The sequence below is a fragment of the Haliotis cracherodii genome, unplaced genomic scaffold (assembly GCF_022045235.1).
Source record: "Haliotis cracherodii isolate W230 unplaced genomic scaffold, xgHalCrac1.p SCAF_1, whole genome shotgun sequence".
Classification (NCBI taxonomy): domain Eukaryota; kingdom Metazoa; phylum Mollusca; class Gastropoda; order Lepetellida; family Haliotidae; genus Haliotis; species Haliotis cracherodii.
The window spans coordinates 44,259,964-44,286,921 of record NW_027266264.1 but is presented as its reverse complement, the minus strand read 5'-3'; the positions used below and the strand labels follow the sequence as shown (position 1 = coordinate 44,286,921).

At 39.4% G+C, this 26,958-nt stretch overlaps 1 protein-coding gene across 3 annotated transcripts; it reads left to right on the top strand.

Moving 5' to 3' along the window:
* Positions 1-1,104: 1,104 nt before the first annotated feature.
* Positions 1,105-26,264, top strand: LOC139478167 (uncharacterized). Of its 3 annotated transcripts, none has more exons than XM_071260517.1 (3): positions 1,105-1,191; positions 7,177-9,264; positions 21,383-26,264. In XM_071260517.1, exons 2-3 carry the CDS (start codon positions 7,192-7,194, stop codon positions 22,712-22,714), a joined length of 3,405 nt encoding a protein of 1,134 aa, XP_071116618.1. In that variant the 5' UTR covers positions 1,105-1,191; positions 7,177-7,191; the 3' UTR covers positions 22,715-26,264. The 3 variants fall into 3 exon arrangements, with proteins under 3 accessions (XP_071116618.1, XP_071116627.1, XP_071116636.1); XM_071260526.1 differs by lacking the exon at positions 1,105-1,191 and adding an exon at positions 1,344-1,423; XM_071260535.1 differs by lacking the exon at positions 1,105-1,191 and adding an exon at positions 6,716-6,749.
* The last annotated feature ends 694 nt before the right edge of the window (positions 26,265-26,958 follow it).

The following is a 26,958-nucleotide window of genomic DNA, read 5'->3' as shown; positions in this document are numbered from 1 at the left end:
TTATTCCGTGCCAAAACCAAAGAACTGGTTGGAGATTAAAAATAGATTGCTTACTATCATTAGATCGTACCACATAAAAAATCATAAATTCATTTTAACGAATGCTTACGTAAGTATATAATAATGGAGAATTACAAACCAACAAAGGAAGAACTCGAAAAAAGCTATCGAAACATTTATGCTCAGGGACAAAATTATCAAATGGAGAGAATTACTACAAGGTATATATTTTATTTGTGATGTCAAACCAACCAAATACGGTCATCAATTGTTTCTTTCCAATTATCAAGAAGAATATATAGTATGGTCTCCTAGTAAAATGAACGAAGAACTTAGTAAAAATGTTGAATATCACTTCGTTAAAAATAATGGTATACCAATTAGTAAATATATTAGTAAGTATGTATTACTACAAAAATCGTTCTTATCATTATTAAAAAAAGAGGTGCCGTTTTCGCCCGACACATGGTAGCCGTTTTTGCCAAATGCGATGCCGTTTTCGCCAGAGAAATCGGTGCCGTTTTGCTGAGGTGCCGTTTTAGCCTGCACCCTTAGTAAAAAAAAATAGAGAATATTTTCATTACAATTTAGTTTAGTCTCATCATTGTTTTTGTACTAATGGTATCATTGATTGGCTCCAGGTGGTGGCGAGCTAGAGTCAATTTCACTTAATCTCATGACTATCGTTGAATCGTATAATCATTTTGGCATAAAAAATGCCACCTGTAGTAGCAGTATAGGTATATAAATCCGGCTCCAGTGGAAGTGGTCCAGAACCCCTATTACCTATACTACTTGAACCTAAGTTTCAGAGGGTGTTTTCATTAATTTTGCTTTGCCAAAGATAACTGCGGGTGATATCACAGAACAGAAAATTCCCCGCATAATATAAAACTGTGTGGTGTGTGTTTGTGCGTGGTCTATTTTGAGTACTAATAAACTTCAAAGTGATCATCCCGGCTCCCAGCTTGCGCAAGTTGACGCTCGCAGAGAGTGCCGGATACCAGCTTGCCACGGAATGACACGAGTGGTTACGAATTTTGTGTACGGCGAGAGGCGGAAAGAGTCGACTTTATTCGAAAGGAGTGAGACGCCTTCGGTATGGCCTAGTTCGGTGAATGCAGGGAAGGTGGTGTCCAGTTTATTCAACAGTCAAATTACTGTTTATAAGAAGGTGCAGGCAGCATAAAGGTGGGAACTTCATTCGCATACTGTTTGAACAGTATGATGTATACACTTTCCTCAAGATATCGAGGTTACTTTACTGTAGATAGGCTAGTGGAGTGCTGGTTCGGAACAAATCGTTTCGATCCATACATTTTCTTCCGGAGTAGCCTAGTAGTCCGAGTGTACAAAAAAGGTTACGTACGATCGCCATTGAAGTTTAGAGATTCCTTTCAATGACGGCGATGATATTATGGTGGTACGTATATAATGACATACAGTAACATGCTAGATCTGCATAAAAGCATCTGCCTCCACCAACCATCATTGCTGACTCGAGCCCCGAGTGTGATCAAGAACGTTATTTAGCCTACTACTAGGCCTACATTGCCAGCAATGGTAGCTAGCGTCAAGTCAGGTTTAACAAAAATGTTTGATTTGCTTAAATTGAGAATATATTATTTCTATCTGGTGTAATTTTGCATAATATTTTAACAATTAGTACATGATGAACACCCACAATGTCGTGTAAAATGTTATGTATGCGCAACCACGTGTCTCATCAATCCCACTGGGCCTACTAGACTAGATGTTCTGGTGTTCAACTAGGCTACAGCTTTTTGCGAACTATTCCCAAGGAAATTGTGCGGTATCTTTGTTCTGATGCGATTATGTTTGAAGTTTGACAAATACCTTGTTTCAGCAAATCAGTAGGCCAATTGTGATGGATTCTATATTTTTTACAAGAAGGTAATATAAGCTAAACAGAACAATTTCCAAAATTCGTGGATATAGTAAAATACAAGTGTCTTTTCAGATAGATCTACCATTTGTGTTACCATGATCTGTTTCTTGCACACCCTAAAATCGTACCATTTTTGTATTGATTAGATGCATATTCTGTCTATTCTCATGATCACAGTGGCACAGTAAAACATAACACAACAGTCTTTTGTGACATCATCTGGCCTACTGCTTACTACCCATACCTAGTGTGACACTCCACCAAAATAGTTACCTCAAATGGGTTTCTCATACACAGGTATGTAAGAAAACCTTCATTTGTGGATCGTGATATCGCGATATTTCGTAAATTAAGTCTCGTATGAGGTCACACAGCAGTACTTTTGATGTACACACTCCCACGCTGTTAAAAATGTTCTTAATTTCTGCATTACACTTAAGTGCAGTAAAACAAAAATGCCCAACAATGAGATAAATAGCCCTAGATCACTTATATCAAATTTTATGTTTTTGAAAAAAGTAAAATCAAAGAGATTCTGGAAGCAACAACCTCATCAACTTTGTGAAGATCTGTGTTAGAAAAGGTCTCCAGCAACCTGTAACATGCAAATTGTTTAACTGATCTTGCATTACTTTTTGATGCATTTACTGTTTGAGGTCCTGCTGAAGAAAAGTTGTTCAAACCAGTTGTGAAGTAGACCCTATCACACAGCTCCCACATGAGCATGGAAGTGATGACATCACTGCTTATCACCAGACTGGCAAGTTGTGTTCAATAAGTTTGTGTAAGCTGTTGGAATTTCGTTGTTTATGAACTGTATGTATCAACAGGTTGGTGTTTTCATGTTCTACCATGAATATTTGTTATTGCATTAATATTTTGCATGTGAGGGTGACTGTAATTCTCATGTGCTTTGTTGTTCCAATCGACCATTTTGATTATTTTGTGTGGTCTCGTACACCCCTGTTGTTACGTTTGACCAGTCTACGCCAACACCACCTGCTCTGAGCGCTGTACTACCCATGCCTCCATCGCTGCTGGAGCTGCCGCCTCAACCTACCCTTGCACCTCTCACAGTGCCACCTTTGATGTCGGCACCTGCTGTTCTACAGGGATATGGTCTTCCTGCTCCACTTGGTTTCCCACCAGCGACTTCGGCGTACCCACAGACATCTTCATCTTACATGGACCCTGGGTGGATGCATAGCTTTATGCAATCTATGCTACAACAGACCTATGCACCTGAACTGTTTTCTGCAAGAGCGCCTCCTACTCTATCAGTGCCTCCTTCACTATTAGCACCTGTGCCTACACCTCCGGCGATCATTGGTGATCCTTCCTCTAGGGCTCTGTCTTTCCATGGCTCAGCATCACCTGGGGCCTCCACCTAACTTTGCTTGGCTCTCTCTGTCCAACCTTTAACACGCCTCCCCATCATTGGTTTTGAGGAGGCTGACATAGCTCACGTATTGGACAACCACCTTGATCGAATGACAGGGTCCTCGGAACCATCTACACTCAAGATCCCTGATACCCTAATGGTATTCATTGAGAGAAATTAGATGTTCCTTGAAACTGATTTTGGCTCTGGCTTCTTCATCTTGTGCCATAGACCAGGTTCTAACTGAGGCGAATGTTAACTAAGTGGATCATCTTCAGACGGTCGTCTTTTATCAGCAACGGCAGGTCAACCACATAAGGAATCTTCTTAACTCTTTCAGTACCGCGGGTCGGTACATCGCCCAAAAAGTCACGAGTCCCCAGGCACTGCATACCGGTAGACCGTCCAAGCCATAGCCACGTCAAAATAGTACATAATTTTAGAAACCTGCCAGTCATATTCATTTTTTAAATCTATCACATTTCACGATATCTGAAATACGTAATTCATTTCAATTATCATATATATATTCATAAGGCGTTGCGATATGCTGATCCGATGATATCATATATAGATAAAAATACAAAAGTCCAAAGATGAGCTGTATAATTTACTCAACCGGTTTCACTCATGTGATTTTCAAGAGTACAGTTATACCATTACGCTTGCTGTTTTGACGTCACAGTGGACGGACGGACGGACATTATGTGTTTGGGGATGGTAAATATCTTGCATGAGGAATAAACATTGTATTTAGCTCACTAAATATATATATATATATTTATTCACTATTTCCCGCAATGTTATCAACAATAAAATTCTCGGACACATCCTTCAACAATCGGGTCCACATCCAACAAGTCAAAGAGCAAAATGAAGGCGTTTCATGCTAATCTCTAAAAATATTATAAAAAGTAATTGATTTGACCAATCATGAACCTTGTAGCAGATTTTGGCAAGAACGCGTCATAAGAAACCAATTTCTATCCAATAAAGTCACATGTTACAGCTACGAAAAAGACTCAAGAGGTGGTTACTGTCCTTTAGGGTACGCCATAAGTGTTGTTCATACAAAGCTATTTCCTCATTATTGAGTGGACAGCCACTGTTATCGGGGAAATGGGTGATGACAGATACTATTTAAAACCCTTTCTATAATAATTTTCCGATTATGTAAACAATGAAAATAAAAATTAATAGGTAAGTGGATATTATGCAATCTTATATTTGCAGAAAATAGTCAAATTTTTGCTTCCTTGGTGCTTAATCTGGATGTCATGAATGAAGCTTACATGTTTTATATTTATAACAAACTTAATTAAGTTGTAAATGCATTGTTTAAATAATGTGATAAAAAATCTTTCAAATGTGTAAACATAAGGATTAGACCTTTTCAAATGGTGTATCACATGAGTCGCAGGGAAATCAGTGTCACAGCAGTAAAAGCTTCTGGTTGACTGGTGTTGAAAGAGTTAAGGCTGCCCTTGGTGAGATTACCACCATCTGGGATACATGGCTCATACCAGATGGGATTACGAATTCAAGCGTTAGACTCCTCGCCAGCCCTGGTCTGCGACTTCTCTCTTTATTGACCAGATATCGGCCACACTTTTCTGGGTCTCCAGTTATGAGCAAGATAAGACGCCCCTCAAGGCACTAGAATATGTCTCCCAGAACTTAGCTGAACTTCTGTGCATGGCGATCCTACTCTAGACTAGGCTTCATTTTGATGGAAGAGGTCTTGGAAAGGGAAGCCCCAAGGTTCTTATCAATCCCACCATGACAAGTTCCAAGGCAGGGGTGGGGACAGGAAGGGGAAACGGTGAACCCCGGACCCGCTCCTCCCACCCCCACTCGTCCAAGTTGTCGACATACCTGTAGGTGGGAGATTAGGTCTCTTCTGGCAGAATCGGGCCATCTTGGACGACCCATACGTCACATACATCTTGAGCTATGGGTATCGAGCATCCTCCATACTTCTGAATGACAACCTCGAGACAGCTCAGGACAAGAATCATTGCCCACAATTCCCTGATCAGTCTCAATGTGCAGGATGCGTACCTGCATGTACCTGCATCCATTCCGTAGATTCCTCAGGTTCCAATTAATGCTATCCACTACCAAGGGGGGGTCCTCCCATTCGGCATTTCAGTGGCCCCCTGGCTATTTACCCGCATCACCAAGACAGTGGCCACCTACCTCCATCTGAGGAACATACAGTTCAAAGTCTACATAGTTCTTTTGAACCATTTGGGCTTGGCAACCCTGCTCCTTCACCAGGATTTTTCCAGGCACCTTTTCCATCAGTTGGGATGGGTGGTCAATAAGGTGAACTCTGAACTCACCACATCATACCGGCTTCAATTCATAGGAGGCCTGTTTCAGACAGACCTGAACCTCCTAATGGTTCTATGTGACCAGTGGCTTAAGATCAGAGTACGCCTAAACCTGCATCCTGTCCAGCTGTTCCTAGTGCCGTACATCAGATGTCGGGATCCTTGTGCATCATCACTCTACCGCCTCACCTCAGGCCGCAGTTCAGGTGGTGGACAGTAGAGTCAAATGTCTTAGGAGGAGTCTCCTTAACAGAAGTGTCACTAACGTCACCTTTCCTTAGACACCTCGCTGCATGGTAGGGCTGCGCATCTAGAGGACCAGACGGCCTCGGGGCTGTGGTCAGAGGTACAATGCATATAGCACATAAACAATCTTGTGTTGGAGGTGTTCATCCTAGCGATATCACTCCATATCACATATCACCATCTCAACCGACATCATCACACTGGTTTGCACAACCAGAGGACAACCCCCTCTCACTCCCTCGTTTCAGCAGACGTTCTGTTTCTTCTATCAGAGATCCGACAGCTGCATGGTCGTTCTCATTTTCTTAGGAAGTTTACCCTCTAACATACTGTCCGATTCAAATGCATACGGAAAAAATGCAGTATAAGTTTTAAAAAATCATAAAATCTAAATATGTTTTACATTTTTATTTTTATCCTGCATTACCACATCAAGGGCCTACCCGTCCAGAGCTGCCCCCACAATGCCTTCAGATGTTACGATTGAAGCAGTAATGTGAAGAATATGTGATGTCATCACTTTCATGGGAACTGTGCGAAGGGGCCTGGTTGGAACAACATTGTTTCAGCAGGACCTTGCACAGCTTCAATTTTTCTGATAAAAGAAAGCAGCAAATGCTTTAAGAGTAATGCAGGTAAGTATACATGGTATACAAATGTAAAAAATATTTAGATATTAATAATTGTGCTTGTCGTAAGTGGTGACTTACTGGATCAGGTGTTCTGGCTCTCTGACTTGATTGATGCATATCATCGTATCCCTATTGTGTGGATCAATGCACATGATTTCAATCACTGGATTGTCTTAAATATTTACAGACTACCTTGATATGGCTGGAATATTGCTGAGTGCGGCATTAAGCAAAAAACAATGCTTGTAAGTATAGATAATAATTCATAAAAAATTATTACTCACTCACTGTACTTGGCTGTTGTACATAGTGATACATTAACCTACTATGTAATCCTTGAATCAAGGTGACGTCACATCTTGTGTGCACATGAATGGATGATGAATGCAAATTAGGGCAGGTCCTAAGTTATTGCCAGGGTACCCGACCCCCTATTACCCTTACATGGGTACCAGCTGTAGGTCCCAAGGGTTTGGTACGAAATGCCCACATGGGAATTGCTATTCCAGAGTCCTGACAAAAAGTATTTAGATACACATATAAAACGATCTAGTAATGCCTACACTGAACTGAGGGGAGAACACCTCCTGCTCATTGCAAGTTACTGTAGGATCTTGTTTTCATTAAGGATATTAAATGAAAAGGGATTGATGGACATCTTTCAATTTTCAGGTGAACTGGTAAACAATGGCTGAAGATGAAGCAAGAGAAGAGAATGTAGCTGATATTGACTTTTCTCAGATAAGAACATCTATTCAATTAGGCGGTCGCATGATTGAGCAAATCTTGAATAGTGTTCACTACGGTTCCCCAGAAGTTAGATGCTTGTTGCTTGATGAGTGTGATATCATACTTGAATGCAGAGTGTGTCGTGGTTTATTTCGTGCTCTCCCAAATTTTGTTGCCCATAAACGCGTTTACTGTAAACAGGCATATATCATGACCCACCAGAGCATGTTTGATAGTTTGCCAGAGGATGACGTTGTAGTCGTTCAACCAACAGCTCCAGAAGATATGCACACAAAAACAGACGAAGATAGAACTTGCCATAAGTCAGCAGATGATAGAGTTAGAGATACCATTACTCAAATTAATTGTGGACTTTTGGGAAAGTCAGAGATGTATAAGCTATATTCTAAAGCTGCAGAAAAAGTTGATCGACCAAAGAAAACAAAAAAAACTCTTAGTGTTGTTCTTTCTCAAATTGCATCAAATTCCAATGCCGTGAGAGTATCTTGTGAAGATATTGATGAGGCCTCAAGGCAAAGTCTTTTTAAAGTACAAGCACCAGCTTGCATCACGGAAGCCTCAACTTTTAAGCCTGAAATTCAAACTTTGACAGATTTTTCTTCCCCTTTACCCTCTGTAGTCAAATCAGATGTGATGGATGATGCATCAGTGAACCTGATTCAGTCTGATTTGAATAAAAACATGTGTGATTCTATACAGCAAACACCCACTCCCCTTTCACCAGACATTTTGCTAAGTCCAATGGATATCCCACAGGAAGAGGAAAATATATCAACACATGCCACAGAACTCAATAATTCTGAAAAGATAATATTGAGAGAAAGGAAATTTGAAAAGGGAGAAACAAATGTTAGCAATACGCATAATGTTGCATTACTAAAGTGTCTTCAATGCAATGTGACATACTCATCCAGTAAAACATTAAAATATCATATACAAAAAAGACATTCTGGTTTGCGCACTTTCTTCCCTTGTCCATATTGCTCAAATGTCTTCTTCTACTTCTGGGGTTTGACAAGACATTTGCGTGTAAATCACAAGAAAACACAAAATCAGATCAATAAGATGAGGACAATCTTGCGAGAATCTGCGTTCACAAAGAATGTAACCAAGACATGCATTCAGGCAAAGGACCAACTTGAGTTTACCACAGATTTAAAAGAAAGATGCAAGACAACAGAAAAGGTGATTGAGAATGAATCCATGGATGAAAAAAAAGTTGCCAAGGAGAAACGGGGGAAAAATGTTTGCACTGCAGCCACAGTGAAGCATACTTCAAAATATGTCAAGCACACATTTGCCAGTCGGCATGTTCCCTTGCTAGATGTGCCTAAAAAGAAGGTGAAAACAGTACAGAAGTACTCTCATCAATTATCCTGTGAGAGGTGTGACAAAGTGTTTTGGAAGAAAGGTCGCCTTACTAATCATAAGAAGTATTGTTCGCAGACTAAAGTTTCTAGCTCATCCTACAGACAAGTTCCCCAACAAAATATCTGTTCTTTCTGCTGCAAGTCATTCTTAAGGAAAAGTAATCTTGAAAGACACAGTGTTTTGTGTGGTTACAAAAGTACTACAGGTTCTAAGATTCCCAAAACAAGTCGAAACAAGGCTAATGAAGCTGACCATCTCTCACCACACACATCTCTCTCATTCAGCTGCATGAACTGTAATAGAACATTTGGAAAGAGGGTGAGCCTAGAGAATCATAAGCGTTCATGTTGGAACGAATCAACAGTGTCAAAACCCATTTGTCATGCTGTTGACAGTTTAATAACAGACAAAGAATATAAATCTAGCAGAAGCAATCGTTTGTTTCAAAATGAAACTGTCACGACAGGAGAAAACAAGATCAAATTCCATCAAAAGAGTAAGAAAGAGTCACTAACTGAAAGCATTCATCAGGACTTCGAGACGAAGAGGAAAAGACGGGAAGCCACTAAACATGACAAGAAATTACATGTAGTTGAAGAGATATGGATACACAAACAACCCGGAAGACCTTCAGAAAAGGTTTGTGTTTGATACTTGCCAAACAAGGATACTTGGGGGCACAATTCGATCATGAAATTTAGCTCACCTGTCTGAAAGTCAAGTGAGTTTATGTCTTAGTTGGTTCTTCTGTCTGTTGGCTGTTCATTTTGGACATCTCTGAAACCACATTGCCTATGAAGCTAAATCTTTGCATGAATCATCATAGATAATGGTGTTTCTGAAAATCTGATTTAATTTGGCAACTATGTCATTTTTATCTGATGGCCTGTTTGTTGGGTAGCCATCATTGATCCTGCATTGTCATCTCCTCCTCAGAGACCAATGGAGATGAAACTTTGCATAATTGTTCCAACCAATGATGTAAGCTAATTTGTTCAAGAGGTTCAAATCCTGATTTTCTGTATGGTTACCACAGTAGGTATATTGAAAACACAAATTATGGCTGTTACATATATTTTTTACTTATCCTGCATTACTCCTTAACATGCTTAATGCATCTTCTGCTTACCTTATGACAGAAACAGCGCCTTGCGGTGGTCCTCAAGTCTACTTCTGCCTGAGGACCACCTCTCACAGCTGTCGCTTGATTGCCGGAAGTGACATCACATCTCACCACATTCCTGCTTGTCATCGACAGATATGTTCTGTCTTGCCTTGGTCCTGAATATGTGGCTGTAATTTTATTTGCAATTTGCTTCCATGTTAAATTTCTTCTGCAACAGGTGGGGTATACCTTTATCGACCTTATGGTCGTCTTTGTGTAATAATATATATTTATTCCACGTGGGAAGACTGTTGTCTTCTTCATTCACATGACTTGTTGTTTTCCTGCCATGTTGATGAAAATACGTGTCTTGTTTCATCTGCCAACGCAGTCGTTACATTTTGCAATTGTTGGCGAGGTATCATATTCAATTCATCAATACCTTTAGCCACCAGTGGCATTTTTCACTCTTGTTATTTAACACTTTGAACTGTATTTTTCCGATGTAAACCTTGGTTTATTTATCAATGTTTATGAGTCTACCTTCACAATTCAACTTTTCAAGCGTAATTTATGCTTGCGCATTGCATTAACTGTAATGGCAAAAAGTCGACGTAAGACCCACATACCATGTCAACAAATACGTTCTGAAGCACGCAAATTAATCATGTAATTACACTGTCTGGTTATATAAAGCATTCATTATATATCTGGACTGATGTTTGTAATCGATTTTATTAATTTTACTCAAACCTTATTCAATATTGTATATATTCATTTGGCGAAATTGAATGTGAAGTGATCGTATATCACCGTTATTCATAGCAAACACGAAATGAATTTTAGTGGATAGAGAATGGATATATATGTCATAAATGCCATACATTGACTTGCTGAAAGTCATATTTATTGTAGTTTGACTACTATATTTCAACATAATGATTCGCAGTGATTGGTCAAATTGTTCCATCCGACAAAATATCCGGCATTAGCAATCAGCCCTACCAACGTGCTGCGCTTGTTAACTTATTTTAAATATATATAGTAAAGCTGAACTAAAATAACATAATATTGGAATAGATTATTCCTGATAAGGTAATAGTTTCAAATAGAATTCTGATCATTGTGTCAAAATTCTTTAAAGGGGCACTGATCTAACGCAATTCCCGGGACTGGTTGTTGCCTTTGTTATTGTTTTTTCCCAGTGAGTACCCGGATGTAGAGCAGAAATCTAGACTAGCTCGCGACCTCTGTTGCGCCATTCGTAAGCGCATTAGTCACTTTTATGGATACCGGTAGTAATAAGAGCGTATGGTCACATTGATCAACAAAATGAAATACAGTTTCCGAGATAATAAGGAAATGTAGGCATCTTTGTGGGTAGCATCGGTAATGGTGACAAAGTTTTGATAAGTCACTTGCTTGGTAATTTTGCGATTTTCGTTTACACTATTTTGACTTGCAACACAAAGTAAATATTTCACCTGAGCATTGCTTTTTTTATAGTGTGTATATTTTTTTCAAATGAAGGAAAACAAAATGCAAATACCATAATTACAACTTACCAAATTTATCTGTATAAATAGGCAGCTTCCTTATTCGAGGAATGTATCCGTGAATATCCACACAAAGGAATAATATCCCACTCGTCTGCAGCTATACAAAATAACTTATTCGATGTCACGTGTCTCTGTAACTATCAAATATTCTAAAAGATATATATCGTTTCGGGTGTCAAGTCTCAAGGGTCGGCTGAGAAAGGCCACGTGACAACTATTTTCATTACGTCGACGGTTCCTAAAAAATCCATTGAGTTTGATAACAATGAGCAACCAATCAACGTATTATCAGTTAACCCTTTTAACAAATTGTATGTTGTTTTTAAATCGGCACTTCACGCCATGATATGAGTGTATTCCCTTTGTTTTAGTAAACCTAGACATGTAAACACTCACTTTTGACATATCCACTGTGCAAGATAACAGTGATTAATCAATCAACTTATTTTCTGTTAATCCTTTGATGACTAGGAACGATCCGTTGATTTACAAAAAAAAGTAAATCAACTGATCATTCATCTCTTGCTGGGCTGCCACGTGCATATTACATAACCTCACTTCAAACCTGGATTTAGATTGAATAATTACCCCAGACACAATAAATGCCAAATGAGAACCTTTGTCAGGTAATCTAAGTGGTGCTACCACTAATTGTACCTGTAATAAATTCATTAACTGAGCATCAAGTGAATGACGACAAATACACAAGTGTAGGGTTATACGAGAAAACGTGTATGACAACAAGGGAGTAGTAATCGTATTACACAATCCGAAATCCGAAAATGCTTTCACTGCATGGATACTTTTTTTAGTATTAAACTATAACCATCTGGGGTATTTCCAAATGACGACTTCCGATTGAGCTCCGCCGTTCTTTTTGTCTGTTTGTTTAGGCTGAAGAAATTATTTAACATGCGCCCTTTGTCGAATCTTTATAGATCACAGTTAACCAATCAGCGTTTATGCAAAAATGCGTAAAACAAATATTGCCTCCAAGTTTATTTAGCTGTCCTTGCAGACGGTAGCCCAGTCTCTGGTCACGCTCAGTTACGTTGCGTATCATCCGGGTACTCACGGGGGAAAAAACAATAACAAAGGCAACAACCAGTCCGGGGAATGGCGTTAGATCAGTGCCCCTTTAAAGTTATATTTGTGGGTAATTTTTAACCCAATCACCGGTAGATTCCGAGAAATGTGTGTACAGCTGATTGCTACTTCCGGCTTAGTTTACAAGAAAATACGGACGGTAATCTAAATCTCTGCATATAGAACAATGCCTATCAGAACAGAAAATACAATTTAATCAGTAAATCATCGTGTGTAGTGCTTTTTATCTCAAATTTCAAATTTGTCTTGACCATGTTTAATTGTTATGATCTGTTCCTGTTTCCCTGAATTCAATGAAGGCATACAATATATTTCTTTTCTGCAGAAGACAAACACGCTTTTATTGCAGATGTAGAGATTGTGTATGCGCTGGTGATGTGCTTCATTCCAATTCGCTTTATAGATAGGGTTTATTAATTAGCATTGTTTTTTGAAGGCTTGTACTGGGGGGGGGGGGGGGGGGGGTGGGGGGTCGCCTTATACGTGGGGTCACTTTATAGACAGCGATATACGGTACTACTTACAACAGCAGATCCGTCGGCACGTAAGAAGGATGTCGGATTCACAGGACGTTCCCAGCCACCATTCCCCTGTCATCACCACACAACCCTCTACGTCGGGTTGGGCATTACCCATGGTTCCCGAGATGACCGACATTATTTTGCCACCGCCACACATCATGGCGCCGGACTCTATTGTAAGTCTTTTACCTGTCCCTAACTTTCCGGCGTCCCTGGCCTCCACTGACGGTTCCAGTTATGCCAGCGCATGCGCATTACCCCACTTCTACCTGGCCGGCGCACACCTCTATCATGTTGATGCCCTTGAGCACCCGAGGGCCTACACGAACCAGGTGCATCAATGATGACTACATCTTCAGGGTTTCCGACCAGACCTGCAATGTCATCGGCAAACGGGCCAGCTTTCTGCTGCGTCCCATGAGTTCCAGGAAGCACCTTTCACGTATGCACAAGCCTGTGGCGTCTTACATCGATACAACTTGGATGCAGAACTTCATGCAGTCCATGTGCCAGAAGTCTATGTCACAGATGTTCCAGCCTTCGTTGTCATCACCCACCCCTATGCCTGACACAACCTTACACTTACATCAGCAACTGCCGCACACAAGACGTCTGTGATACCATTTACACCATCAGTAAGCATTAATGCTACTTTCCCTATGTGGATATCATCTCATGTTTCGGTCCCACCTGGCGCTTCGTCCAAGCAATCTTTGAGTGTGAGGCCTACGCATCGCATTCATCAGACAAGGATTTGGATTTATCTGCGGAATGGAATACCTACCCGGAGTGAATGGGACATTGACTCACAGCAGTAGCTCTATCACCCGGGCACGGCTTTGACAAGGATACCATTTGTCCCACCCTACGGTGATAACACCAGATCCCATGCTCAGGGATATGGTCAAGGCGTTAGATGAAGATTTCCTGCCAATTCTCCCATCTATCGGTGTACTTTCAACATTGGCTAAACGATTCCACGGAGAGGCGTTAGTAGTCTCGTAGAATTTGTATCATGGCGTTTCTGGTAGACATGATCTGTACCAAACTTGAAGATCATCACACATTCACGATTGAGTAGACATTTGACAGAATCGTCAAATGCTACCGGGTTCCCACCTGTTGGGATCATGGTACACTGGACAGGACCAGGTGTCATACATTTTATGGAGATCATCTTGTACCAGCCAAGTCACACATCCTACACAGGAAACTCGGAAACACCACTTGTCTGTCTACTACACAGTGTGGAGCTCGAACCTTGGCTCCGGCATAAAGCGACATTAGAGGTTACTGCGCAACCTTTCGATCAGATGCCTGTCACCTTGATAAAAGAAGGGGGGCGTTTGTGCGACATCGTACCTCAGCTATCGGTTGAGGAGAGCATTTATTTGCCCAGCATATAATATATCCCAATATCTTGTTAATTTATTTAGGAATTTTCTAATTTTTATTTTTTACGTTTCCATGGTAACAAGTTGGACTTAGGTTCTATAAAGGTGGTGTTCGTTTCTGGAACGTAACTCAAAAACCGTTAAATACCTTCTTACAAAACTTTGCATGTCTGTCAGACTCACGATGAACAGGTGCCTTTTGCTATTAAGAAATTTTATAAATTTTTATTTTAACGTTGCCATGGCAACCAGTTGGATTTAAGTTTTAATATAGGGTGGGTTCACTTATGGAGTATAACAAATAAATTGTTAAATATTTCCTTGCCAAACATTGCATGTCTATGTTAAACCCAATTTAATGTTAAACCCAATTTCACCTCACCTTATATTAAGGAGTTTTAGAAATGTTTATTTTAGAATTTCCATTGCAGCTATTTTGACATGGGCTAAGAGAAATGTTTGGTCAGTTACCTGGTTTGGGACCATAACGTGTTAAAATGGGCTGACTATACACTTGTTAAGTTATTGTTTCTTGTAATTTGTCATTTGTTTGCATAAAAAACACACAGAAACACACTTGTTTTACTTTCCAATTCATATGGATGCCACCATGGTGGATGTTTTGTGGGTAAACAATGTATGCTTCTTCAAGAACATTCAACTCTTGACTCAATACATACAGAATTGCACATTTGCTTGTGGTTAATTTACAGACATCTGCCGGGGGGATATGTCATCTTTCTGATGACTCTTGTTCAACTTTACAGCCTTGTTGACAACAAACTGCCTCCGTTTGAGCCCTTCGACACAGCTGCCTTTTTCAACCTCTCAGAAAACAATATTTCTATTGGCTTTAGCCACAGCGTTGAGGGTTAACAAGTTACATGCACTTTATATTACCCAGGTCAGTTTTGAGCGTGGTACGCAAGGAGCAGATCACCTCAGGCTGTGCTTGGATTTAATAGCTAAGAAGCAGCCCCAACGAAGTTAGCGGGGGATACTTCGAAATGGCCGTGAGTGCGTGCGACCCGAAATCATTTCTGGAGCATAACTCAGAAACCGTTAAATATTTCTCTATGAAACTTTGCATGAAAATCAGACTCATGCTGAACTGGTGCCTTTTGCTATTTAGAAATTTTTGTTTATTACATTTTCATCGCAACAAGTTACACTTGGGTTCTATGAGGGTGGTGTTCGTTTCCGGAGCGTAACTCAAAACCCATTCAATACTTCCTAACAAAACTTTGCATGTTTATCAGACACATACTGAACTAGTGCCTTTTGATATTTAGCACTTTTAGAAATTTTTACTGGCAACCAGTTGGATTTAAGTTTTAATATAGGGTGGGTTCACTTATGGAGTATAACAAATAATCTGTTAAATATTTCCTTGCCAAACTTTGTATGTCTATATATAAAGCACATACTGAACTGGTGCCATTTGATATTTAGATATGTTTATTTTAGAATTTCCATTGCAGCTATTTTGACATGGGCTAAGAGAAATGTAGGGTCAGTTACCTGGTTTGGGACCATAGCGTGTTAAAATGGGCAGGGGATATAGATGACTTCGTCGACTATACGCTTGTTATCCACCGTTCTAAGACTATGTGTGGTAGGCGGAAATGGTTGTTTATTCCTGTATCCAAGATGTCCACGACCGAAGTCAGTCGCAACACCATATCACAGTTCCCCAAGTGTTGACGAATGTGTCTGATGAAAGGTTTATCCATTTAGCAGTTTAGTGGATGTCATGTCACACAGTGAACAAACACGCTACAAGGTTGAGGTCTTTAATGCAGTGCCGTTTGTGTAAGGAAATCAAAGATCTAAGACACCCTGAAACACATAATCACATGTAAGTATTACTTATCAGTCATCCATTACTACTGACATCCAAGGGAGATAATTCCTTGACTGTTATATTGGCTGATAGTATATTTACCATAATTTGCAGGTATCAGATCTGAATATTTACATTACAAAGCTTTTTTAAACATTCAAGAAGTAAAACACTTACACAAATATTTCATTACAGTTATAGACTATATTTTAGTGATAAATTACAGTGTTTAGCTTACCTTATGCAGATTTAAATAATTAGACATAAGCAACCTTTATATTAGATTACATACATTTTGTTTACTTAATATAACACTTTAAACATACTGTATTATTTCAATACAACACAAAACAGATTATAACCATTTAACTCACCCGAGCAGTTCTGTCAGTTCATGTTCTAAGAGAGAATGCAGTGTAATCAAAGCATGCAGTTTAACAAAAGGTTGCTTGGCCAAAAAGCATATAAAGCTTCTGGCCATGGGGCAGTTTGTAGTTTATGCAGGACACATACAATGTGTTAAAGCAGACTGATGAAACTAATAACTAATCATATTTACTAATTATGTGTAAAAACTTGAAATTAAAACAAATAAATACAAAAAATGACATTGTCCACATCCATATTGAGGATTACTTCTGACTGTATGCCCACCACTGTACCATCTGATACACATGCATTAAGGAGTAATGCAGGATAATTAAAAAAAATAGTAAAATCTAACCAGTTTTTACATCTGTATAGTTATCCTGCATTACTATGTCTAAGGGCCCACCCATCGCAGACTTGCCTCCAAACTACGGCTTCAGAAAATTCTTTACGGGTGACAAGCAGAAATGTAAGACGTGACGTCACATGATCACGTAGATGTATAAATGAGCAATGCAAGATAGGTATACAAATGTAAGCAATATTTCGATTTTTCTAATTTTGTTACATGATGATATAGTTATTTATGGGGTTCAACGTACTTGCTTCAGAATTTAAGTTTTGACCTTGATTTTACAAGTGCACTTCAACGGTACTGAAAGCTGAATCTTTTCATGGCCGGACATTTTGATTCAAAGTGACATGAAATATGGTTCTTGTGTGGTGAATAGAGGGTTCAACACACGCTCTGTTTATCATGTTCATCATAAATATTTGAGATCAAGATTTGACCTTTGAACATTGATCATGCTTCTATATATTTTTACGATGTATTTGCTTGCACTGCAAAAGCAATCTCTTAGAAACTGAAACTTCACATGATTTGTTCCCATGACTTGTACTTGGTATGCCATGATATGAAATAATGATGAATACATCTCACAATACATTTGGAAAATACTGATGTACTGCATTCAAAATCATTCATATTTTCCTCTTGTTCGCCAAATTTACGAAAGTGATGTTGAATCAAAATTGTGATATACAGAAGTTAGCAAGTGAATCCTATGATCAAATAAGCGAAACTATTTGTGACCAGAATTATGTGTGTAATATGTCTATTGTGCATCCACAGCAACATCAAACACAATGGCAAAAAAAGAAGAAAGAAAGTATATTCAGGTTCATAACTGGGAAGAGCTGGGTTAGAATTTGACTTTAGCAGCCAATGCTTGTCTTAACAGGCAACTAACATGATTGGATGGTCAGGATCTTGGATTTGGATGATGCACGTCATGCTATTCCAGTTGCATTGATTCATGATCATTACATCAATCACTTGATAATTTACAATCTACCATCATATTGCTGCAATATTGCTGATACATTTGCAAATTTGTTATAATAAAATATTAAACGGTTTCCAGCTCAGGCTCCGGATAACATGATAAGTGACAGATGGACAGCACCCATTCCTGTATCCATGCCCCTTGCCATGAAGTATCAAACAAAACAAACAAACAAATGTTATACCTCCCTCCTATTGAAGGTTTCTTTCAGTATATGGTAAGGCCGAGTGGTGAACTGGTGCCTGTTGATAGTTTTGGATTTAAATTTTTTTATATGTTTCCCTGGCAACAAATTGAACTTTACCAAAATAAAAGTTGCTTTCATTTCCAGATCGTAACTTAAAAAGAACAAATGCCCAAGTAATTGGAGCATAAAGGCAAACTATTAAAACAAAAAAAATATATGTTCATTTGAAGGATACTCTCTAAGTAAAGAAAGAACTCCCTTATATCTCTTAAAATTGTTTGAGTAAAAACACAACTCGTCATAAATACAGTTACGTAAACAGATTTTTTCAGTGCTTGCAATTAGGCTATTTATGAAAAGTTCCAATGGACATAGTTCACAAGGGCTATTACGTTGCACACAACCGGACAGATATCATATTGGCGGTGGATATGAGAATGTCATGCTTTTGTTTTAATGTTGACCTTGATTTTACAATCAAAATACATGACTCTGTAAACAGCTTCTCCTTTGCAATTATCAGACTATGGAATTTGAACATTGACATATACATTTCTTAATATTTTGTTCTTATCTGTGGAATTTAGTTTTAAACTTTTAAGTGGCCGTCCGTATTTCATTTTGTATAGTTTGTAAAAACTGTTGACTTCATTTCCAGGTGAGCTTCAGTACCTAGGCACTAAGCCGAAAATTCAAAGTCTTGTTCTCACCACTGATGATGTGTTCAAGAGATAATTATCATGTTTATGGCCGTTGAAAATGTTTCCCCTGATATCATATTTTGTTCAAGTCATTAGGGTTTTAGTGTTCTTTTTAAAGTTTCCTTTGTATTTGTTCATAATTTTTTTTTAATTCTTTGTTGACATTTTAAACTGTTCAGGACCCGTGAAGATGCCAGGGTAGAATAGGTCTCCAGCAACCCACGCTTGCCGTAAAAGGCGACTATGCTTGTCGTAAAATGCGTAAAAACGGGATCGGGTGGTCAGGCTCGCTGACTTGGTTGATGCATGTCATCGATCCCAATTACGTGGATCGATGCACATGATGTCATTCACTGGATTGTCTGGTCCAGACTCGAATATTTACAGACCACCGTCATATAGCTGGAATATTGCTGAGTGCGGCGTTAAACAACAAACCAACTTAAACTGTTCAGTATATATCCAGGTAAGCTACAGTGCCATCACACTATTAGTATATTTTCGGCTTGTCAAAGTGTAGTTCTTGTTTATCCCAGTTATGTTGGAGGGCCAGCCCAGAATAAATTTTAAAAAGAGACTTGGTTCATCATTACTATGCCCGGAGTAATGTAACGGAGTTAACTGACCCTAAAAGTCCAGTTTCCACCCTTGTTTAACTAGGCTGGAACTATGGAGTTATATTTTGCCTGGACTAATGAGTCTATGCTTCGTCCACGAAATCAACATCTGGTTCATAAACTGCCATTCGGTTGATTACAGGATTTGCAAAACAGACATTTCCCAATCTTTTCATTCAAGACTTTTATTCAAGGTGCTCATGTGATGAGATGCACTTGGTGAAGTAGGACCTGTTTTACCACAATATATAATATAGCTTTTGATTATCGATCATATCATCTTGACTGAGCACTGCCATTTTGTTTGAAGTAAATACAAGTGATATGAGAGCTGGAATCTGATTGGTCAATAGGAGGGACATAAAAGGGACATAACTCTTAATAGCCATTGGTTGCACTACGATCGAGCTCAGAAATTCCAGCCTAGTTCAGCAAGGGTCGAAAGTGAACTTTTAACAGCCAGTTAACTCCTTTGCCTTGGGGAAAATGTACTATGCCATGACTTCCTTGAAATTGACAAGACACACATCCTCTAAACTCATTGTCTGATCAATATTTCTTAATCAAACTCATCACTGATGTCAATCCAGCCTTTTGCTTATTTAAGAAGTTTGGACATTATTTATCTATTTTTTGGTTTCAATGACAGCAAATTGGACTAGGTTCAAATGAGCGTATTTTTTTCTTCTGGAGCATAAGTGGTGATGAAAACCCCAGTGTGTCTGGTGATACCCACTGCTCCAAGTGTTTTTACTCACACTACTGAGATGGCTAAAGGTACCTGCCAGCTGGCAGTGTATTACCATATTTTCTTGAGAATAGTACACACATTTTTCCAAAACCAACAGCTGTGTACAGGGAGGTGCATGCTTTACCATGTATACAAGCCAAAATAAGTTTTGATGGTTTTTTTCCCTCAATGCAGGGGGCACAGGTGGCCCAGTTGCCTAAGGTGCCGCGATTTGCTGTGCAGAGTTGCGTCCCCTGGGCATGCCAGAAACCTATGATTGTGGGTTTCGAATCCTGGTTCGCTCCAATTATGTTTCTAGGTTTGTCAGCACCATACCCGTCCTCATGGATTTCATCGAAGTGATAAACGTCTGAGACCAGCATCCCTTCGGGCTTTCCTCCAACATTAAGCTGACACGACGTGATATAACTGGAATACTGTTAAAAGCGGCCTCACTCACTCACTCACTCACAATGCAGAGACATTTATACTGTGAGCACGTAAGACCGGAAATACACTGTATTAAAGTTTACACTTTAATCCTGTTATTACACTATCTGGTTATAAAAGTGTTCATCGTATATCTAGACAAGTTTTATGTTTATAATCTATTTTTTAATTTTATTCAAAAATTCATTCACTATTGTTTACATTAATACATCAGTGTGTACTGATTGACCATTTGCACCAACTCACTGTTATTTACAACAGCCACGCAATCACATTACTGCTATTGATGCCTTGAAACAAACCTTTGACTCGTTAAGGTCACATTTGACATTGTTTGGCTGTTATATGTTAATAAACCATTTTTGCAATCAATACATCAAGATTGTGCTTGTCATACTGTTCCATATGTGTAGGATAAAACATGTCCAAGGGTTTTTATGATATTTAAAACATGCATATGCGGGACAAAACCAAGAGGTGTCAGCCCTGAGGTTTTGTCCTAAGCATAAGGGTTTATTATATCATAAAAACCTAAGGGAAGTGTATTATATAACTTAAAAAATGAAAAAAAGAACTTTAAAACAACAATTATCAACATGTTTGTTTCAAACATACTTTCAATGAACCTTGGAAACTGGCATAAAATATGTTGTGAGTGAGTAAAAATAGCAATCAGCTTATTCCTCGCATCTGAATGGTAAATTATCATGTCTAGTAATGTATTATCTGACTTCAGTCAGTCTTGATCTCAATAGAACATATCATGCTTGTTAACTTTTCAGAAGGTAATTCTCCATCTCCTCACATTTGTAATCTAATTTGCAGGTGAAGTCCAATCGTATCATTATGAAGGAAGAAGATACTGACAGCAAACTTCATTGTCTGGATTCTGAAAAGCTCTCCGCAATTATTGATGAAGCAGAGCTGAAGTGTCAGAAATGTGGACAAGAATTCACAAGTGTGTCGAATATCCGCCGTCATGCTATCAGACACCTTGGATGGAAACGATTTAAGTGCAAATTGTGCCGCTTCAGCAGTTATAACAAATCTGAGTGCAACACACACATTATGAGAACACATTCTGAAAAATATCGTCTTTCATCAGTAGAGAGTCTCATTGTTGACCTTAATAGGGAAACCTCAAAAATACAGACTGAGCCAAAATTGCAATCTTTAAATGAGAAACAGACAGTAGATAAACAACATACTGATGCTCCCCAAACTAGGAAAACCAAGCAAGACAAGTCAAGGGAGAAGGATCCTGATCCTGCCAGGAAGTTCAATATTTCTACCCGTAACTCACCACGCAACTTTGACACAAGACCATATCAGAAATGTGACAATATGACAACTCTTTTCACTCGTAAGGGTTACTATCCAAAACCCTACCTGCATCTTGAAGGCAAGAACAGTTATCAAGTGGAATCACAAGGAGAGGGGAATCATAAAGATGCGTCTGAAGGTAGCAAATGTATGGGTTATAGCATGCGGTCATCTCGATTCACATCAAAGCAGTCTGTGATTGAGAAAGAAGGAATCCATGATAATAGCAACACAGAATTGTCATCAGCTTGTCAGCAATACACAGTAATGAAATGTGGTGAAAATGTAGCAACTTCAGTTGAATCAGACTCAGAGTATATCAAAGCTGGCTTTGAGGCAGTGAATGAAAATGGTGATAAAGAATTTGTTCCAAAAGGAAGGAAAAAAGTCCCTTGGGATTCCAACTCGTCTTCTTCTCATTCCAAGCATGACAAAACATATCCAAAGTCAAACTTCCAACAGGAGCAAAGGAAAACATCTCTACTGGATGGGAAAAGTCAAGATTTCTTGGCTCCATGGCCAAGAGCTTCTGAACCTATGTCAGTTAAGGAAATGTTTGCTTTGATAAGAAGGTCACCAAGAGCTGGCTCTGGTAGGAGGAAGAGCACTGGGGATATTACAGTTTGTCATGCACCAGACACTAATTACTCAGAGGATATGAATGTAGGTGTTCAGCCAGTAGCCACTGGCAGGTCCTCTAAAATGATGGATGGAAAAGTTAAATTAAGTGCTACTTTAGCAAGGAAGAGTTCACCAGGAAGTAGATCAGTGTCACTTAATCAAAGAACAAGTCGACCTGGAGTTGACTGGTCACAGAACAGTGAAGAGAAATAAGTGAAAAACTTGGATCATGATATAAATGCACCAAGACTGCATTACTAAAACTTTGGTCAAGAATATGTAGAAATTAAAGTTTGATTTCACTGATTGAGTTGATTATTTACACACATGAAACTGCCTTCGTGGGATAGTGGATAGATTGTCTGCCCTGACAGCGGAAGGTCAATGGTTTGATCCCTGGATACATACCAGAAGATGTTAAGAGATGGCACTTCTTGTGTGAACAAGTGGAGGACATCTCAGTGACCCGATATGGAGCGTGTCTTATTTCAAGTTTCTGCCTGCTGTAATTTTGTTTCAGTCTTTCAAAATGACAGAAAGGACTTAAGTGCAAATAATTTACTAACCACATGTTGATATGATCTATCAAATTACTACCAAATTACTACTATCCTGCTTCCACAGAATTTGCTTATCTTCAATACACCTAGTACTGAGTTAAAAAAAAGTCTTTGGAAATTCACTAGTTGGAGTTAATTTAGGCCACAGGAGGTTAAGTATGACCCAAGACCCACCAATTTTTTTGGCTTTGCACTGAAGTTGTATTGAGCCATACTTCAAGCCAGGTACATGTATGATGAACACTGGCTCTGGATCACTGGACATTTCCATATATACTGAACAGCATTGAAAACGCACCAGCAATAAATCTTGAAATATTACAAAAGCAACTTGAGCAATGACCGATTTTGATTAGAACAGACATAGACGGATTATTAAGAAAGACGACAAAGGAAACAGGAATACCACACAGTAATTACAATTACGTCATCAGTGTAAGGAAGACACATAGGGTTAAAATGAAAAGTCAATATCTGGTATGTCCGCCATTGACAGCAACACAGGCCATGCAACGTCTCTTTGATCGAATAAGTCTGCGAATAGTGTTCTGAGGCATTCCACTCTTGATATAGCGTATCTTCAAGTTCTCTCAGGTTCTGTACTTGCAGACGACGTGAGAGGCGTTGACCCAGGTAATACCATAGATGTTCAATTGGCGATAGATCGGGTGACAGGGCTGGCCATGGAAGCAGAGGCACATTATTGTTTGCTAGGTACTGTGTTGAAACACGTGCTGTGAGCGCTCTTGCATTATCTGGCTGGAAGGTGTGCATATCCTGGAGCTGATGAAAGAATGGGATGACGTGATTTGCCTATATGTTATTCCTGTAGTAAAGGGCATTAACTCTTCCACGAAAAACATGGAGCTCTGTTCGATTGTTATGACTGATGCCGCCCCACACCATGACACTCCCTACCCCCCATCAATCTGCCTGTACAACGCAGTCATTGTGGTAACGTTCTCCACGTCGACGCCACACTCGCAGCCGACCGTCAGCATTCCGTAAAGGAAAACGGGACTCATCAGAAAACAGCACACCATGCCCCTGCCGCAATCTCCAATGACGATGCCTTTTGTCCCAACACAGACGTTCATTTCGATGTCGATCAGTGAGTATGGGTCCAACATATGGACGTCGAGCACGTAGCCCTGCTGAGCGGAGACGTCGACGTACGGTGTCAGCACTGATCAATTCCGTCGGCCTTGTATGGTTGCTGCAGTCCTGGCAGCCGGAAGTGTACGATCACGAAGATGCCGACGAACAATATGGCGATCCTGACGTGGTGTAGTCACACGACGTTGACCCGGACGTGGTCGGTCTCTGGTGGTTCTTGCCTGCTGGTATCTGCTTAGTAGCCTGAGGACTGTTGAATGATGGCATTGAAACCGTTGTGCAACGACTTGACGTACCACCTTGAAGCATGCCCAAGGCACGTTCACGTTCCTCTGCTGTTAATCTTGGCATTTCTTGTGTCAGTACCCTTTACATCTGCAGCAACAAGTGATGTGGCTATTAAAAGTCTGTCTTTTATAGCCCTATTCTGCATGCTTCCCCTGAAGCAAAACATGTTTTCCATGATGTGCATGCAATTTGTTGCGTTTTGGCGATTTCGCTCACAAAAAAATTTAGGAATGTGTTTTGACGAGCTGTTCTTCTTCATGCTTCGTCCAGAACGTCGTATTTTACTCATTCACTTATCTATTTTCATATGACTTAAGCCCGGATAAAAGTACATCCATTTTCATTGTGGTGGGTTTTCAATGCTGTTCAGTATATATTCACTTGGGTTGTCTGTAAGAGAAACTTAAGCATGTAATTCGAATATTATTTATTTCTGTGAATGCATAAGCCATTGATGTACGATTCACATTTGGAAACTTTGTTAGTTAAGTTATGCATGAATTAAATGTTAGTAAGTAGATTCATTTTTTACCTTTGCGGGTGCCCACTGCAAATTCACCTGAACTAGTAGCTGTAATAAAGTATCTGACACTTAACTTGAAATGGCAAAATTTGTCAAAATATCAAGCCTGCGTCCAAGAAATTGATTTGTTTATTTGCTGAAATAAATAAAATTTACAATATAATCTGTTTTTTTGCACAGCTTTATGGTTGCCATCTTGAATGTTTCATAGGTCCATTTCATTCAAAGTTCTAAAATCGACTCAGCATTATACTGTGAACCTCTTATATGCATAAAACAGTGAGAGATATCAGAGTTGTCAAGAAGGATTCTGTATGATTGTTCACAAGTAGATCAATAATCAGCTTACACCAATTAAGGTGTTCATGTAAGGTTTCAAATGGTATATATAACACATCGAGGTCGGTGAATAACACCTAAGATGACAAGCCAAATCCTGAGCATAAATGCAAGCGTTGTCCCATGAAGCTAAGCCGAAAATGCAATATTGGGTATCCTACCCTGATATCATAAGAGTACATTTGTTCCAAATTTTGCAAATGATTTGCAACTGGTAACATCACATGTTATAAGACGTTCTTCCAGAGATGTACATGAACATGTGTTAGAAGATTATAGTGGAATCAGGCACACGTACCTGGAACATCTACCGGATTAAAGTTTCCGTGAGAACAATTTGGTTTTGTCGGGAAATATGATGTTTGATTTGCCAAAGGTTGGTCTATATTCACCCAATACCAATTATTAATACATCTTTGGAGAGGCACTTATATATGGCTCCAGTGGTATATGACCCTTGATGATCAGTGGATCACTAGTTAGATGACAACCCATATAGTAATCATACCCCCAAGTGATATACGGCAAAACCGGGCGAAAACGCGATATAGGAAACCATACTTTGAAAGGCTGTAAGAACAAGTTTGTCCCAACATTTTTCTTGTTAACATTCAAAGTCATGTTAAGTATGTCTCTTGGCAGAAGTCTGCTCACTCTCCAGAACCAACCACAGAATTTGCAAGATCTTGGCACCATTTTGCAGCAACAATGGCGTCGTCTTCCCAATCATGTGTTCACAAGCATCACAAGGTCCATGCGGAGGCGTTGTGTGGCAGTTGTCAACGCACATGGTGGCCATACACCCTACTGAACTTGTGTGCCATCAGATTCTCGTGCTTGGGACTTATGATTTAAACTGTTGATGTTATTACCGAATACCATAGGTGCTTGGAACAAATTATGGTTACCAGCGTTAATTAAAATCCTTCTTTGGACATTAATGATTAAAAATTACCTTCTCTGATACATTTGTCCGTTGTATATCATATATGGGATTAATTTTAAAAATGTGAAGTTTTTAATTTGACTCATTATATATATCTAGTATTCATACACTCATCATGCACACACTAATACTGGGGGCACGGGTGGCTCAGTCGTCTAAGGCGCCGCGATTCGCTGTGCAGAGTTGCGTCCCTTCGGCACGCCAGAAACCTATGATTGTGTGTTCGAATCCTGGTTTGCCCCGATTATGTTTCTAGGTTTGTCAGCACCATACCCGTGCTCATGGATTTCATCAAAGCGATAAACGTCTGAGACCAGCATCCCTTCGGGCTTTCCCCCAACATTAAGGAAGGCGTTAAACCCAACTCACACACTCACACTCACTCACACTAATACTAAAGTACTGTCGGAAATGCTAGAAAAATGCTTTTCTGGCTTCATTTAATAAAATAAGAATAGGGATTTAAAATAGCATATATCAAAGTAAGGCAAATTGACCTAATCTATCCTATCCTAAATGGCACTCTGATTACTCTTAAAATGTTCTTTTACAGGTAAGTTGATGATAAACTTTGAAAATATTCATCAGTTGTCATGCATGTATTAAACGGCCTATAACCTGAGGTAATTACCTAACACCTGTCCCGAGGTGATGACCTCACGCTGGCCCATGCACTCTCACAGGT

Bases quoted from the DNA above. Each gene is read 5' to 3' on its own strand.
- LOC139478167 (XM_071260517.1), top strand. From the start codon at position 7,192: ATGGCTGAAGATGAAGCAAGAGAAGAGAATGTAGCTGATATTGACTTT. The intron at 9,265-21,382 runs GTTTGTGTTTGA...TCTAATTTGCAG, and splicing joins CCGGAAGACCTTCAGAAAAG to GTGAAGTCCAATCGTATCAT.